Source organism: Oreochromis aureus, linkage group 9 (genome assembly GCF_013358895.1).
Source record: "Oreochromis aureus strain Israel breed Guangdong linkage group 9, ZZ_aureus, whole genome shotgun sequence".
Classification (NCBI taxonomy): Eukaryota; Metazoa; Chordata; class Actinopteri; order Cichliformes; family Cichlidae; genus Oreochromis; species Oreochromis aureus.
Genome location: NC_052950.1, coordinates 12,059,861 through 12,076,587, shown reverse-complemented (window position 1 = coordinate 12,076,587; position 16,727 = coordinate 12,059,861). Strand labels below are relative to the sequence as shown.

At 37.9% G+C, this 16,727-nt stretch overlaps 1 protein-coding gene and 3 long non-coding RNA genes across 4 annotated transcripts; all 4 read left to right on the top strand.

Annotated features, from left to right (window-relative positions):
- The first annotated feature begins 2,106 nt into the window (after nucleotides 1-2,106).
- On the top strand, nucleotides 2,107-2,877 carry LOC120441750. The gene is made up of 3 exons (XR_005614243.1): nucleotides 2,107-2,226; nucleotides 2,570-2,647; nucleotides 2,752-2,877. It is a non-coding gene; the product is annotated as an uncharacterized LOC120441750 (long non-coding RNA).
- Nucleotides 2,878-4,785: 1,908 nt separating this feature from the next.
- LOC120442069 (sialic acid-binding Ig-like lectin 7) lies at nucleotides 4,786-7,933 on the top strand (the record flags this gene model as incomplete). The annotated part of the gene is made up of 5 exons (XM_039617823.1): nucleotides 4,786-4,976; nucleotides 5,243-5,306; nucleotides 5,477-5,860; nucleotides 7,529-7,834; nucleotides 7,923-7,933. Coding segments are annotated over exons 1-5 (816 nt in total), but the record flags the coding sequence as incomplete, so codon positions are not given.
- A 3-nt stretch (nucleotides 7,934-7,936) lies between these two features.
- Nucleotides 7,937-9,015, top strand: LOC120441744. Its single transcript, XR_005614236.1, has 4 exons — nucleotides 7,937-8,182; nucleotides 8,264-8,354; nucleotides 8,511-8,556; nucleotides 8,692-9,015. It is a non-coding gene; the product is annotated as an uncharacterized LOC120441744 (long non-coding RNA).
- Nucleotides 9,016-11,619: 2,604 nt separating this feature from the next.
- LOC120441748 lies at nucleotides 11,620-14,192 on the top strand. The gene is made up of 3 exons (XR_005614241.1): nucleotides 11,620-11,755; nucleotides 11,885-12,178; nucleotides 13,286-14,192. It is a non-coding gene; the product is annotated as an uncharacterized LOC120441748 (long non-coding RNA).
- The last annotated feature ends 2,535 nt before the right edge of the window (nucleotides 14,193-16,727 follow it).

The following is a 16,727-nucleotide window of genomic DNA, read 5'->3' as shown; positions in this document are numbered from 1 at the left end:
TTCTTAAGTATTTTTATTCATCTTTAGGCATGAAAAGATGAATAAAAATACTGGCTGAGCATGCACCAGTTGCTCGTTCCATTGACCAGACATGGTAAGAGCTGCTGTCCTTTTCTCCATCATTGTCAGAGTTCTGAGGTTCAGTGTTCAAGAGACTGAGCAGGTTACTGGGAGAGGGGAGAGGAGTTTATCCCAGGTGTATCCATAAACAAAAGTTCTGTGGAGATGATCAGATGGACCACTTGGAGAGTGAGTGAGATTGCCTAATTTGACCATTTGGAGGTAAGGGGGTGGAGACAAGACAAAAGACATGCTGTGGAAGAAAGCGTGAACTAGTTTTTCAGCATTGGTTTGAGACAGGATGTTTCTAATTTTGAACATATTGCACAAATAGAAGAAAGAAGTTCTACATGTAGCCTACATTTAATATATTTATAGAAAGACATAATCTGGTCAAAAACGCCTCCAAGATTCCTCACTGTATTACTGGAGGATAAGGTCATGCCATCCAGAGTGAGTGTCTGGTTAGATACCTGGCTTCATGGATAGACAAATAAATAAAAACTAGTTCACAAGCAACCCCAGGTCAAAAATATACATAAGAAATAAACTATACATATAAGTTATGATATATTATATATAAATGGTCCACTGGTTAATTACATGAGCACATAGAGACATGGACCTCACACCACAAGCTTGCTCCCAACCTATAATGAAATTCTTTATTATTCAAATAGACATAATGTTCAAAGCACCAAAGTTTTAGCCTGCTATTACAACTGTCACGTGATGTTAAACAGACGCTTTAGCTCAGCTCTGCAGAGCAGGTCATAATCATGAAGCAGTTCAGTTAAAGTTGTAGATTCAAGCTGCTCTTCATACTTTTGACCACCAGATGTCACCAAAGAGGACACCGTTAGACTCCCTATGGTGTGAAAATTCATGTATTACTAAATCACTTCATTTTTGTAGAGAGTGTGTCTGTGTAGCAGACAGTGAGCAAGAGTACAGAGAATGAGGAATGCAGAGCAGAGGAAATGAAGGTTACCCTGAGGCTGATGGGAAGGAGAAATGACTTAAATTTGAATTATTTGATTTATTCATGTGCTGTTGAATCATCACAGAGTGGGGCAGAAGAGCTGATTCTTTGTTTTCTGTTTCTACAAGTAATATGTGTCTCTACTGAACTCTTGTACAGTTGTCTGTATACAGATTAAGACGCCTTTTCTCATTGTGTGACTGTGTTTCCTGAGTCTGCTTCAGGACGTCCTTCTAGTAGAACATGTCTTCCTGTTCCAGCATGTAGAATTACAGGGATTATTTTACATAACCATCATCTTTATCATTGCATTAATTATCATTTCATCAAAGCATTTATTGAAGTTGTTGGCATTATGTTATAATTTGTGTTACAGGTGTTATCATAATCACATATTAACATGTTTATTACAGGTGCAGTTATAACCACTTTAAATCATTGAGTTAAATCTATAATCTTAAAAGCTTACATGCTGAGTATATTGTTACAGTAAAATAGTAGCTGAGGAAAGGCCTCAGTGTATTCAACAACATATTGCACTAGAGTTTACTTGACAACAGGTGACGGAAGGAGGACAAGTCCATGGGGACCTCATCACCATATTTGGAAAAGGATGCCAGAAAGGGGAACTCCTGTCTCTGCATTTATCTCTTAAGATTGATCATTGTCTGTAAAGAGGCAAATAATGTTCTTAAGATGCAAATTATGTGCTTGTAAATGCAAGAGGGGGTGTTATAATACCCTGATGTTATAAAAGCAATCTGAAGTGTATTTTTGGGCGGGGATTTACAACTGATGTTTTCCAGTGTACATCTCCCCACGCTGCGTGTATTCATTAAAATTAATTGTTTTGATCATGCTCTTCTGGACCATCATTGTTTTACTCTCGTCCTCAATTTCGGACCCTTAACAAGCATCACTGCACTCAACTTAAATAGCTCACCCAGAGTCCTGATCTCAATCATACAAAGTGATTATGGACTACAATGTTAATATGTTAGTATGTAAGAGATGATGGCTGAAATTTGGTTTGGTGTCAGCAGCTTCACCTAGTTCAAGAAAAGCAGAGATGGAGCTGTGAAAGTATCTGAAGGAGACATTTACAGCTTCAATGTAACATTATTGTGTGACCACTAATGATCTGGGACCTTACACATCAGTAGAGATTGATGTGACTGTTAAAGGTAAAGTTAGCATTAATTATTTTACTGAGTTCAATCTTTTCACGATTTACCTCTTTTCTTTGTAGTATACCTTGCAAGATAATGGAGACAGTGTTTTGTCTAAATGTTTATGTTTTAGGAAGTTTTAGGCTCAAACTTCTTTGACCATTGTTGCATTACAGGTGAACACTCTGAGATATTATTTGGTGTCCTTCATATACTCAAGGCATTAGTAGTCTTAATGCTTGTGAGCATGTCTTTGAATTGTGAGACAAAGTTTTATCTGAAACTTTCATTTTCATCTACAGATTAACTTGTCTGCAATAAGTCAAAAAAGGAAGTTTATTTTAAAAATGTCTTTCAGATGGTTCAGATCAAGATGCTCCAACAAACCAGAGACAGAAAACTGATAGAAGAGCAGAGTCACTCCATCACACATCAAGTAAGGACAATGTGCCTTAAAACAGAGTTTCATTTACTGCAGAACAGGATTCGTTCGTGAGAACTTAATTCTTTCTTGAATTATATGTCTCGTTTCTTCTACAGTTATTCTTTTTGCTGCAGGTATGGTATTAATGGGGTGATGCTCAGTGTGATGGCCAGTTTTCTGTGACGTTCCTACATTTCCAGAAAGAAATACTGGATCTCCTTCAGTGTCTCCTTCAGATTCCAATCAGCTTATCAACTCCAAAAATAAAATGTAAGTTGTTTTCATTTTAACACTTTTAGTACATTCTAATTAAAATAATAATTTCTTGATTTCATTTAAGCAATATTTCACAGCACAGGAGTTCTTCCAATATTATTGGCCAAAACTGAAAATTAGTTTGTCAGCTAAAATTTCATTTCATTTTGAATAAATGTATTATTGTCTCTTGTCTTTTGTTTAAATGTGTTAAGGAAACACCAAATATTCAAACAGCAATTTGTCTTTTGGTTCTAATTGTCCAGTAACCTTTGAGTGGAAATATTTTGAGTGATATTTTGTGTTCACTCAGTATACACCTGTGCTTTGTAATGAGGGCAGAAATCTATGTTTTGCTAGCTGCTTTTGATATAGATGAAGTTAAAAATGATGGTGAAACAGAGCAGTTTAAGTTCATCAGTAAATGGAATCATGAGCAGAAGAAGAAATAAACCAAGCTCAACCTCAGTGTCATTCTCAACCGAGATTCCTCCTGCAACAGTTTAGCCTATCAAATCTACCTGTCAGGTACTAACCACATATATGTGACTGCTTAGCAGCTGAACCCTTTATCTTTAGCCATGCATTTAGAAAATAATCTAAACATGAGAGAAAAAGAAAACAAACCTCGCAGCTTGTTTCATGAGTCGGTGCTCAAACACTTTTGATGAACAGTCTTCAAAACAACCAGCAGCACACTTTGTGCTGTAGAAAAAGAAGTGCTTGTACAGCAGTTGAAGAGAGGAGAGAGCAGATAGGAGCTTTCTATCACGTGTTGCTGCTCCACACACATGACCCAGGGACATTTACCAGAATGATCCTCTATGATCTCATCTCAAAGCTGAAAGATTTTCCTTGGTATTTCCTAATTTGATTATCAAACATAAGCCAACTTCCAAATTTGGACTGCAGTAGCCAGTTGCCTTCCTAAATATTATTACAGGATGTATTGAGTTCAGTGCAGCATTGAAGAGTAGGCCTGCCCTCTCTTTGTCCGTGTGTGAATGTGCATGTGTGTCAGCTGGGTGTATTTTGATCATGCTGATTGGTCAGCTGTGTGTGTGATTATGTAAACACGATGTGAGTCAGTATGAAGTTCTGTTAATGTTATTATTAGTGCTTAAAATTACCCTCTGAGGATGTATAATGCTTTCATGATTAAACCGTGATGCACATAGGAAAGTAAAATAGTACTGGCCTAAAGTGTGATACTTCAGAGGAGCCACAGTGTTACAGACAAATAATCCTGGTGGGGATCCTTCATGATCAGATTGCCCTGGCTTGTGTTAGCCAGCAGCTTCCCAATCGGGGCATGCCTCCAGTAACAGTCCCCAGGCTTAAACCACCAATGCTACACAAGACTACCTAACTCAAAAATCTGAGTGTCCGTGTCAGATGTTGGGGTACCAGAACACTTCTGAGGAGTGGGAAGGAAGAAAATACACACACAAGGTCAAGGAAAAATAACTTAGGGTTCCAGTGGGCCTTTCAGTGTTAACATATGGACGTTAAACTCGATACTTTCTGTCTGTGTATTGTGCACTGTTAACGTGTAGTTTCTCATGTTTAGTGTCTAATTGTGGCACTGAAAGAGCCACTCGAGACATGATGAAAGTTAAATAAATTCCAGTATCTGCATTTGGTTGAATGTCTCGACTGAATCACAAAGTAAACGAAGAAATATTTACTACACTGAGGAAGTTGGTCAACAGGTTTCTACAACCTGTGTGTGTACAAAGCTGTAGACACACAGCTTTCTGCAACACAATTTCTTCATTTGGCTTCTTCATTACTTCTGTGATGTTTGCTTTAAGATTGTTTTCTCTTAAGCATCTAAAATTGATTTATGTCAAAGTAAAACACACATGGATGCAAGGACCCAGCAGCACATTGCACTGTGAGATCAGTGATCAGTGTTGTTCACTTCACCCATCTATGGTTTTAATGCTGTGTCTACTTGAGATATTGATACATTCAGATAAACTATAAATTAATCACAAACACAGTTAAAATCAGAACATCTAAGGGCGGACAGATGAGGAGTGCAGCATCTGAAAAACTGGAGTGCATGATGGGAACATCACAGGTCTGTTTGCTTTGACATTACAACATCTAAACAGAGAAGTGTTTCACTCACTTTGCTTCTGCTGAAATCACACGTTGACTTTTACTTTGTCGTCTCTCTGCTGTAGCAGTCTGATCATTTGGTAGGAAAACACATTTGCAGTTTTGTTTGTTTATATCAGACTGTGATATTGTGTTTCTAGTTTTAATAACACCTTACTTTTTAAAAGAATGTACATGTTCCTTATTCATCATTTGATTCGTGTATTTTTTTTCATATTTTTCCAGGTGATGAGTTTTGTGACAGTCCAGTCTGTGAACATCATGTTACTGAGTCTCCTCTTTATTCCAAGTGAGCCGTCTCAGTCATTTACAGGCAGTTAACTTTATATTGAAGATGTTGACAGGACAGGAGAAAAAAATCAAGAGATACATGGCTGTTAATGTCAGATTTTTCATTCTGAATTTTTTTCTTCATTAAGATTTCAACATTTTAATGATGAACTCTGTTTTTTTTTCCAGAGCCTTCGACTGCTTGTCCTGAGTATTCAGACCTCTTCATCACTGCACCAACAGACATGGAAGCTCTGAGTGGATCATGTTTACAAATCCCATGTAACTTTAGTGCTGCTGGACCAGTAAAGTTTGACAGCAGAAGAGCTGTCTTCGGAGTGTGGATTAAAAATCAGTCCAATGTTATTAAATTTCCAAAAAATGAGATCTTCAACAGCAGTGAGACAATTAACACCTATCCAATGAATATTACAGGAAACCTGAAGGAGAAAAACTGCACCACTCTGTTTTTCAATTTAACCACAACTTATACAAACACATACTACTTCAGAATTATGAACTGGCCGTACAGAGCAACAGCTGCTTGTGATCCTCTTAAAATAACAATTAAAGGTAAGATACATTTCTTTTCATCAGTCAAAAATATAAAAAGTTAAATGCAGCCTTGTTTTAACCAGCAAAAAAACAATTATGTCAAATATAACAAAAATATGTTTATGTTATTTTTTTTGTATTTAGATGATCTTTTGTGTTCTTTATTGTGAACAATAAAAGGATTTAGTCAAAAATAAAAAAGGTTTACATTTCTGCATAATTGTTGTTTAGTAAAGTTTGTAAACACATGAAACACAACCTGACTGCACAATGTTAACACACATAGACATATGGACTATAGTCTGTATTGTGCAAATACCAAGACTCCGTCAAAACTGCAAGAAGCAAAAGAGAAAAATAAACTCTAAAAGACATGAAACTGTGCAAAAAGTAAATAAGTAGTTAACAATAATACAGCCATGCAACTTATATATTTAGAGGATAGATGACATAAACATATTGTAAAAAAATAAAATAAAATAAAAGCACTGTTGCCGCACAGCAAGAAGGTCCTGAGTTCAATTCCACCATCAGGCCGGGGTCTTTCTGTGTGGAGTTTGCATGTTCTCCCTGTGTTTGCGTGGGTTCTCTCCGGGTACTCCGGCTTCCTCCCACCGTCCAACGACATGCAGCTTGTGGGGGTAGGTTAATTGGATAATCCAAATTGCCACTAGGTGTAAATGTGCGAGTGAATGTGAGTACGAATGGTTGTCTGTCCCTGTGTGTTAGCCCTGCGACAGACTGGCGACCTGTCCAGGGTGTACCCCGCCTCTCGCCCTATGACAGCTGGGATAGGCTCCAGCGCCCCCCGCGACCCTGAAAAGGATAAGCGGAAGCAAATGGATGGATGGATGGATGGATGGAAAATATATTCCTTGAATGCAGCAAAAGTCCCACATTACTCTGTGTCTTGACTGTATTTCCTGTATTATCACAACACTAATTCCAGAGCTCAAACATGTCTGCTACTTTCTGCAAATAATATAATCTGAATACATTTTACATTTATGTTTTCTTCCCACCCCGAAGTGGCTTGTTCGGGTGCTCACACACACAAACTACACACCTTTTTGGCTCCTACCTCAAAGCACACTGTGCTCTGTCGATCCTACGTGCTGCACAATAATGTTTAATATTTAGTATTTATGTTATATTCCCATAGATCATAGTGATGATGTTGTTTATTATATTGCTCTTTTTTTTCTGTTTTTTCTTTCTCAAAAGGTGATCCAGGTGATTGATATATGTATTTTTTGTCTGCTTATTTTGTTGGTTTTGTTTTTTGCCCTTTATCACCGTTCCTCTTCCCCGCTGTTTTTCTTTCTCCTCTTTCTTTTCCCCAGTCAAGTCTGTCCCGTATTTAGCAAGTGAAAATAAAATAAAATAAACAATAAAAGGTGAATCAAATAGACCATTACGGCAAGGCTGGGATGGTCCATTTGGTAAAGTAAATCCGTTGGGCATCTTTCTTCACCTTTAGACAAAAATTCTGATGGCAAAAGAGCCAAACGGGACAGGTTAAAAAAAAACAAAAAAACAAAAAAACAAACAAAAAAACATTTATGTTTTCGATTGTACAGTAGAAACATGTATGAGGACTTTCAAACACCTACACCGATCTCTGTCTGTATTTTCTGTATTTCTCTATTATCGATTTACAAATACGTTTGTGATGTGAAACCACAGATTCTCCTTGGAGGCCCAATATTACAGTCGAAGGTGATCTGAAGGAGAAGGAGTCTGTCACTATAACCTGCTCAGCTCTCACTCCCTGTCCACACTCCCCTCCTCAACTCACCTGGAATCTCCAACAAGACTCTCACAACAAAACAGAGGAAAACACAGATGGAAGCTTTACAACTAAAATCCAGCAGACCATCACTCTGTCAGACACACATGATGGAAAGAAGATCAGCTGCTCTGCCAGATATCCTGTGAACCAAGGAAAGGACACCAAGACAGCAGAGACAGAAGAGACTCTCAGTGTTTCATGTAAGACAATCAGAGTTTGTTGCTGAACTGAATCCTATAGGACAACATGATTTATGGGATATTTATTTCTTTTTTTTTTTTTCTCCAGATGTTCCTAAAACACCTCAGCATCCATCAGTCCATCAGGTTTGGTGTCAGCAGGCAGCTGGGTGAACCTGACCTGCTCCAGCAGAGCCAAACCTCCAGTCAGCAGCTTCACCTGGTTCAAGAAGAGCAGAGATGGAGCTGTGAAAGTATCTGAAGGAGAGATTTACAGCTTCAATGTAACAGATGGAGGAGTTTATTACTGTGTGGCCACTAATGATCTGGGTAATCAGACATCAGCAGAGATTCATGTGACTGTTGCAGGTAAGGTAAACTACACCACTGTTGTGGCAAATTAAATAACATCTTTTCGGGACATAATTTTTTTTCATATCTTTCTATCAGGACATCAGAATAGTGGTTCTTTACCACTGAGTCTACTTCTTGGAGGCATCCTTGGGTTCATCTTACTGATCTGTTTGATTATCTTTGCTTTGTAAGTATCTCACATCAAAACAGAAATCATGATCAGCTACTGTCACGGATATTTTAGCTACATATTAAAAATGTTCTTTTCCTTTCAGGCTTAACTTTACTCACACAAAAATATTTAACAAATAAGTGACTATAGTTGATGTGTCTACCTTTACAGCACAGCTCTCAGGTTGTTAAAGTACCAAACTCAGCAAGAGACTCAGGTAGGAAGATACAAAATTAGTTTGTTCAGATGTTTACTAATTTCATCAGGGCAATCTGTTCACTTTAAATTGTCTGAAAATATCAATAAGAATGGCTTGAAATGCAGCCACAAAACCTCCTGATTTATTTCATAGAGTCAAACAAGTGAAGAGCTGGTTGTTGAAGAGCCGACAAGTAAAACAGAAGGAGGGGAAGAAAACATCCATTATGGAGAGATCAACTTCTCTGTGCTGGGATATGAAGCATCCTCTGTCTCAGTGCAGGACACAGGACAGCAGCAGGATACGGTGTACGCACAGGTGAAAGTCAACAAGCCAAAAAAACGGCTTAACACAGAGAGCTCATGGCCAAGAGGAACTCTACGCTGAGGTCAGAAAAAGTGAGAACAGCTGTGTTAAGACATTAACAAAGAAATACAGAGATCAATGAAGTAAACCCAACAAACCACTTCCTGCACATTTTGGGGGTTTTCTGCTTTCCTTTAAAACTTCATTTAGCTGCTTTCATATCTGTCTCACTAGTGGAATAAAGTTTTCTAAGATTTCTGGAAACATCACTGGATCAGAAACATCACCAGCATGATGTTGAGAGTTCACCTGTAAAGTGATAATCTGACCAGCTCTCATTAAGGTTGCCAGTCAGATACTTCCAGATCACCTCACTTCATTAGGAATCTCCCTCTAATCAAATATTACTTTTTGACTACACCCAACGTTTCATGGAACAGAGAAAGTTTCTGATGAACTGTAATCCAACACATATTGCTTCATGCTCTGTTGTAAAGCTTACAAAACAGTATTGCAATTCATACAACAGTGTCTCCCTAATCTCGGGCTGCAACATCTAAAAGGAAGGCAAACATATAAAATATAAAAATATAAATTGATTTACAAAAAATTCTTAAGAGTTAGAAATTGTAAACTTCAAATATTTGCAGATTTTGTTTTAGTCTGATGGTCAGCCCTTATTTATGAGCATATACCACTGCCCAGTCCACAAAACACTGACTCCTACAAATACTCCTCCGAGTGATATGATCCAGATAGCACAGAAAGTGGCCCTTCTGGCCTTGAGCACACCACAAATGTTAAAACAGGTCAATTTTGACCCAGCAGTTCAGTTTCTGCTGCACAGTTACATTGATCACATTGAAGAATAAATGCCATTACTTTTCTGTAAATCAGACTACATGCGTATCTTATCTTTAAATGTATGAGCTGCATGTCTAACCAGCATATCCCTAAATCTGGCATAATATAAAAAAAAAAACCCACTGTGAGACACAGCATAAACTACTGTAAGCTTTTTGATTTGGATGTTATAATAAGGGTCTTATTAGTGCCTGTTTGTTCCTCCAGGTATTGTTATGGATGCTTTGTCTGAAGATGAGCTCAATGAAATGTGTTCTTGTTGTTTCATGTTAGTATGGAGTGATGGAACACTAAACATTCAAATGGTGATTTAGAGTTTTGTCTTTTGGTATTTATTGTCAAGTGAAATTTAACCAATAATGTGTCTGTTGTTAACAACTACTGTGATGTCACTTTTTGGATTTGAGTGCAGTGGATTAGAGTACTGAAATAAACTATAGTCATATTTCAGACTGATGATGTTAAATAAACTGTATTTTAATGAGTTATTTTTGGTCAGATTCTTATGAACTCTGGACAGCTTTGGGTGAATCAGTTCTATCGTCTGCTGACTTCAAGAATGTGGTGTGAATGAGACACGGCGAGTCCACAGGTCGAGGTTTTGAGCCATTTTATTTACCACGGCTGCAGCTCATAAGCTACCAGCCGCAAGGACTTCTCACCACAACAACAGCTCTCTACTCTCTGACATTTTTAAAAACCTGCTTTTTTACCTGCTGTCTTTACTCACTGAGTGTTTGATGCTTTAGGTTTGTTTCTTGTTTATTTCTTGTCTTTATTGTTTTTCTGGTTTTTCAATATTGTTCTTATAAGTAAATTGACTTGACATGACTTTGTTATAAAATGTCTTATATTTTAAAAATGGTGTTACAGTGATTTGGTTTACTTTGGAGGACCCTGAATTTTTCAGTGGTGCCAAACGTTTTATACATGCAGTTGTGCAACATATGCTGAAAAACTCCAGCCTGGATTCTTCTGCTTTGTCAAACTTTAGCCCTGTGTCAAAGCGACCTTTCTTGTTTAGGTCCTGGAAAAAATGCCTTCTGTGTCAGCAATGATGGTTTTATCTCCACCTCTGCCATGTTGTTAGACCCAGTTTTAGCAGCAGAAGCCCCTGCATCAACCTTCTCTTTCTTTTCTTTTCTTCTCTATTGCTCACCTACAACTTGTGCAAAACTCATTTTATCTGTTTGAACTGCTGAATCTGTATGTCTACACCTGATGCTTTTGCTTATTCCAAAGAAAACCCAAACTCAGAGGTGCTAGAGTTTTTGCAATTCAGTTTTTCTGAAATGCTGTTTTACTTTTACTCCAGATGTAATGGGACACGCACCTTCCAAAACATCTCATCGGTCCACAGAGTTTTTCCCAAATGTTTTAAGCATCAACATGATGTTTTCTGGCAGAGATGAGCCTTCATGTTCTTTCAGCTCAGCAGTGGATTTTATCCTGGAACTCTGCATTACAGGCCATCTTTGCCAAGTCTCCTTCTTATAGTGGAGTCATGAACTCTGACCTTAAAAACGCAAGTGAGGCCTGCAGTTCTTTGGATGTTTTTCTGGGGGTTTTGTGACCTTCTTGGATGAGTCATTGCTACGCTCTTGGGGTAATATTAATCAGCTTCACATTCCTGAGAAGTTTCACCACTTCTCCATGTTTTCAACATTTGTGGACAATGGCTCACTGTGATTCGCTGGAGTCCCACAGCTTTAGAAATGTCTTTATACCAGACTTTATTTTCCAGATTCAGAGATTCAAAGCAGAAACATTTAAACACATTGAGGAAGTTTGTCAACAGGAAGCTGAAGGCACAGTCTGTGCAAACTGACTGCAGGCACACAAGGTTCTGCAAGAAGATTGCTTAATCATTTGGTCTGCCATTATTTCTATTAGTGGCTCTTGTATCAGAACCCAACAGAACACTGGACTGTAACAAGATGATGAGTGTTATTCACTTATTAAACATAACTATGTATATCTATAACTCTGACTTAAATACTACAGCTGTGGAGGTTGAGACCCACTTGAACTCCGAAAACTACCAAAAGTAATGAACTAAGCTCAGAAAATATTTCTATGTGACGGATTTATGTCTTTTTCAAAAAATGAATCAAATTTAAGGCAAGTGTTTTCTTTAACTCTTGTGTTGTTTCATTTGATCCTGTTTTTCTACCAGAAGAGCAGAATAGTGGCTCCTTCCCATTGTGGTCACTTCTTGGAGGAATCCTCGGGATGATGTCACTCTCCTTGATCATCTTTGTTTGGATCCTCTGACTCAGTGCAAGACAGAGGACAACAGCAGGATTTGGTGTACGCACAGGTGAAAGTCAACAAGCCAGAAAACTGTTTAACACAGAGGAACTCTGAGGCGAAGAAAATATGAATGTCTAAAAGGAGATCACATTACAGAAACGTGTTAACAAAGAAAACACACGTGCTAACACAGCAGCCAGACCCAGAACTTCAGCAGGTAACAAAGTGATGAGCAGCCTTTGTTTCTACATGTACAAGTTTCTAAAGTAGCATCCCTGTGGAGATTACTTTGAAGTCTCTTTGGGCTGATGTTCATTTTTGCTGTTGTCGACTTTGTGTTCATACATACAAACTAAAAGAAAGATTGTATGTTTGTCGTCATTAGAGCGACACACATTGTGTGTGGTGTGTGGGCCTGTAATCTTTAAGTTTTATTGTTAACTGCTAATTATGTGACAGTGTCAGTTTTGGAGTGACAGTGATGTGATGTAATGAGTAGTGTAACAATTTACTTTCTGCAGTGAGTAATTAAGTAACATAAAGTATTACTTTTAAGAAGAGTAACTGGTAATATGTAATACATTATTTTTCTTTAGTAACAAGCCCAACACTGTTCTTTTCCAACAGTTTAGTGAACTTAACGAGACAAATCCCATCTCTGTACAGTTTTACTTTGTACTGGTATAATGCAAAATACTAAGTCTCTTATTTTTATCCAGATAACTGGATTACTAAGGATTTTTTTACTTGAAACGTCACAGATTTTTATTTGTTACAGTGATCTTTTCTCTCTTTATGGATTGGTTTTATCGTTTGAGGGTTTTGTTAACAACAGAGGAAATCTAATAAACCGCAAAGTACTGACGTTTGGGCATTGTGTCTAGCTTCTGACGTGCAGATGTTTCCAAACACTGCTCTGTTAATAATAGCCACATCACGTGACAATGGCTACGCTAATTGATGTGGTGCCTTTCACCGCGGTTTTGACAGGTGTCTTATACCTGCTAAGGTAATTTTTTTTTAACCAGTCATTTGTGCTGGTGTTTTAAATACTGAACAAATCTTTTTGATTGTTATTTTTGCCCTGGATTGTGAAAATATAGCCAATCCATTCATTTAAATATTGAGATCCAAGTAAAATAAATGTTGGTTTGTTTGAAAGACTACAGTCATATATATTAAAAAAATGCAGAGCAGCACACAGTGCAGGGCTGTAAATTTAAATCTCTCAATAGAAATCAGCTCTGCTTTAAAATAGAAAAAGAAAACAGGCAGAAATATTTGGTTCTGACTAACATTTGTTCTCTTTTTCTACTTTCAACAGAAAATGTTATTTGCAGCATCAGTTCACTTCATCCTCAACTTCATCCAACACTTTTCTTGACAAATGATATTTTCCCTCCTCTTGTTTGTGTAACCAAAACTTGAGTCACAGACTGAATCAAACATAGAACAAACCTGATGACGTGATTCGAACACATCCAGACTTGAGTTTTTTGGTGGATTCAGCCCACAAACAGCTGAAAACAGTGGTTGTCATAATAAACATCTTTTTCTTTTTTCATATATTTTATGTTATAAACTGGGTTTATTGTGCATCACACTGAATTACTAAGCAGCTGAAACAGCTGCATGTTAATACTGGGAGAAATGAGCATTTGCTGAAGCACACTGTTCATCACAGTCACAGCTGGCTGTCTTTAACACTCTCAACATTTTTCTGTCTTAATTTGTACGCTGACTTATCCAAACCTGTGTTAATTAATGATAGTGTGCGTTAATATGTTGTCTTGTTCAGGAGTGTGCAACACTCATTGCCTCATTGTTTCACAGAATAATATTATTCATTTTCTGCAAATGTGTCCAGAAGGTGTCACTGTGGAGATCAGTGTCAGACTATTTCATCCGTGTCAGTGTTTCACAAAGCCTTACTTTACCTACCACACTGAGTAGGTCAAATTTCAGGCAAAAAGTGAAGAGAAGAGTTGGAATGACTCTGGAGGAGGAAACAAAACAAGTGGTTGTAAAGGTCATCCTTACGGAGGGCTGACTGAACAGTGCGTGGCTTTAGCAGCCTCAGTCTCTTCTTGTGAGGAGTTTGCATGTTCTCCCCATGTTACCATGTTGTTCTCTGATTTTTCCCACTATCCACAAAAGTCCAACTTATTGGAAATTCTCAATCATCCACTTAATCTGTCTCTTAATTTGAAAATAAAGCTGATTATCTGGGCATTAAACCAAGGCTTTCTTCAGATTTTTTTCCAAGAACATGTCTAGTTGAAAGTGGATCGAACTGTTTCACAGGAAATCTAATTCACCCCTAGAGGGAGACAAAAACACACAAATAAACTGTGCCGTTATTTTTGTGCCTCTATTCTGAGCACGTCTAAAAAAATTTGCAAGTCCAATGTTGCATTTTGAGCAGAAAATTATTTTTGAGCGAAGAATAGTTTAAATTGAGCAAACAAAATTCATCGCTGTGAGCAAGAAATGTATTTCACACACACAATAACAGCCCTTCTTGCTCAGTTGTTGGCATTGGCTCATGCTCAGATCTCTGATCTGTGTGCTGACAGACCATAATAGACATCTGTGGACGACCTGCTCTCAGTGTTGCTCTTGCTCTCCACATCTCTGCTCCCTGCACGCTTAGCTCTTTCTGTACACGTTATAAGTGTGCCACAAAACCAACCAATTACAGACTTGGATGCAAAAATTCTAAAATCCATTTTCGATTAGTGTGTTTAATTCTTTTGTTTTAAAATATATTGTGGCGAGCTCAGACAAGGAGGAAACAGAGGTATCGTTTGGTCTTGCTTCCCGCAGAGTTAGCCAGGGAGCACAGCCGTTTATTAGCATTCAACAGAGAACACAACGCCGCCAACTCCACTGCTCGGCGTAGCACTAGCATAACAACATCAACAAGAAAAAGGCGGTCTCTCACCCAGAAAACACACAGTCGCAGAAAGAGAGCGTCACCTGTAACCATGGCAGCATAACGCTGCCGCCTCGAACAACAGAACATAGCTGTCAAACCCCAAACAGCCCTGACCCGCTACAATATAATTTTTTAAGACCATTGTTGGTTTTAATCTAGTTTAAACCAAACCACTCCACTGCTTTGGTTTAAACTTTACTGTATTTTTTCAGACCATAAGGTGCACCGGATTATAAGGCACATTAAGCAAAACATAACAGTCAGATAAGTCAAACTTTACTCAACTCATTCTTCTTGCTTCCTCCACTTCCGTACAATTGATTCATTGATCTTGAATTCTCTCGCAGCTGCTCTATTCCCGTGTTGTTACAGTATATTAATGACTAACCTCGTATTGTGGATGGATTATCTCAGTTGCTCTCCTGACTGAAGTTTGGTCCATTTACAACATCCTTGCATTTGTCCCTAAACATCGAGAACCCTCACGTTAACTTTTATCAAGTGGAAAAAAGTTAGTGTTCATCCTCCAGCTTCACTGTTTATATTATGCTAACATAGCTGTGTCGCTAGCAATCATGTAGCACATCATTATATACCAGCTAGTCCAACTACAGTAACCCTACAAAAGTCACTGGTGTGACAGATTTGACAGATTTGAGCGCCGTGTACCACATAAAATCGGTTTGAGGTCAGTAAGCACAACCAGAATTCATACATAAGGCGCACCGGTTTACAAGGCACACTGTCGATTTCTGAGAAAATTAAAGGATTTTAAGTGCACCTTATAGTCTGACAAATACAGTAATTGTATTTGTCAACAGATAAATGACTCATTAAATAAAAGAAGAAACATTAAAACACATTGAGGATGTTGGTCAACAGGAAGCTGCAGACAAAGTTTCTACAACCTGTGTGAGAACAGACAGCTTTCTGCAATAACATTATTTAGTCATGTGGTCTGCCACGCTGTGTATCAGTACATCATTTAATAGCCACATCAGTCATATTTGGTGTTGTTTGTTTGGTTTGAAACAATAATTAAATATTAGATTCATGTCAAAGTGACATCAATATGATTGTCAGGGATCAGCAGAACATCACACTGTAACAAGATGATCAGTGTTATTACCTTCACTGTAGCTGTGACTTCAGTATTACCGTTGTGTAGGTGCTGAACAGAAAACATTTCTGTGTAAGGCTACATCTGTCTTCAGTTTTTTGTCTTTGTTAAATCTAATATTAAATTTAAGACAAGATTATTATAGGATAAAGCTCGTAGGCCTGGATGAAAATGTTTAAAATTGAAAATATAATTACTTCATTGCACCCTGATGAGATTCAGCTAACTTTGTTATTCACAGGAAGGTGAGAACTTTGTATTTTGACAGTATTGGAAGAGCAGGTCTGTGAACCAAGAGCACAAATCAGGAGTTATATAAAATGCAAACAAAAAAGCAAACAAAATCCTGATCAAAACAGGCAGGAGAAAAAAACAGTGGAAAGCTGAGACACAAAGTCTAGTGACTTTGGTGGAAACGAGCTGCTGTATATGCAAAAATGTTAATGAAAGAATGAAGAACGAGTTAAAATGTGAGTGGAGGGTCAGGTCAGGTGAATCTAGAGGCAGGCAGGCGGGAGTGGAAGCATCCAAAGTGAGAGTAGAGCATGATGGGAACATAAAAAACACACTGACTGAATAAAGAAAGACAGAAAACCAAAAGCACCACAGGTCTGTTTGCTTTGACATTACAACAGAGAAGTGTTTCACTCCCTCTCTTTCTGCTGAAATCACACATTTGTTTTTCCTTATTCTAGCTTCTGTACCAGT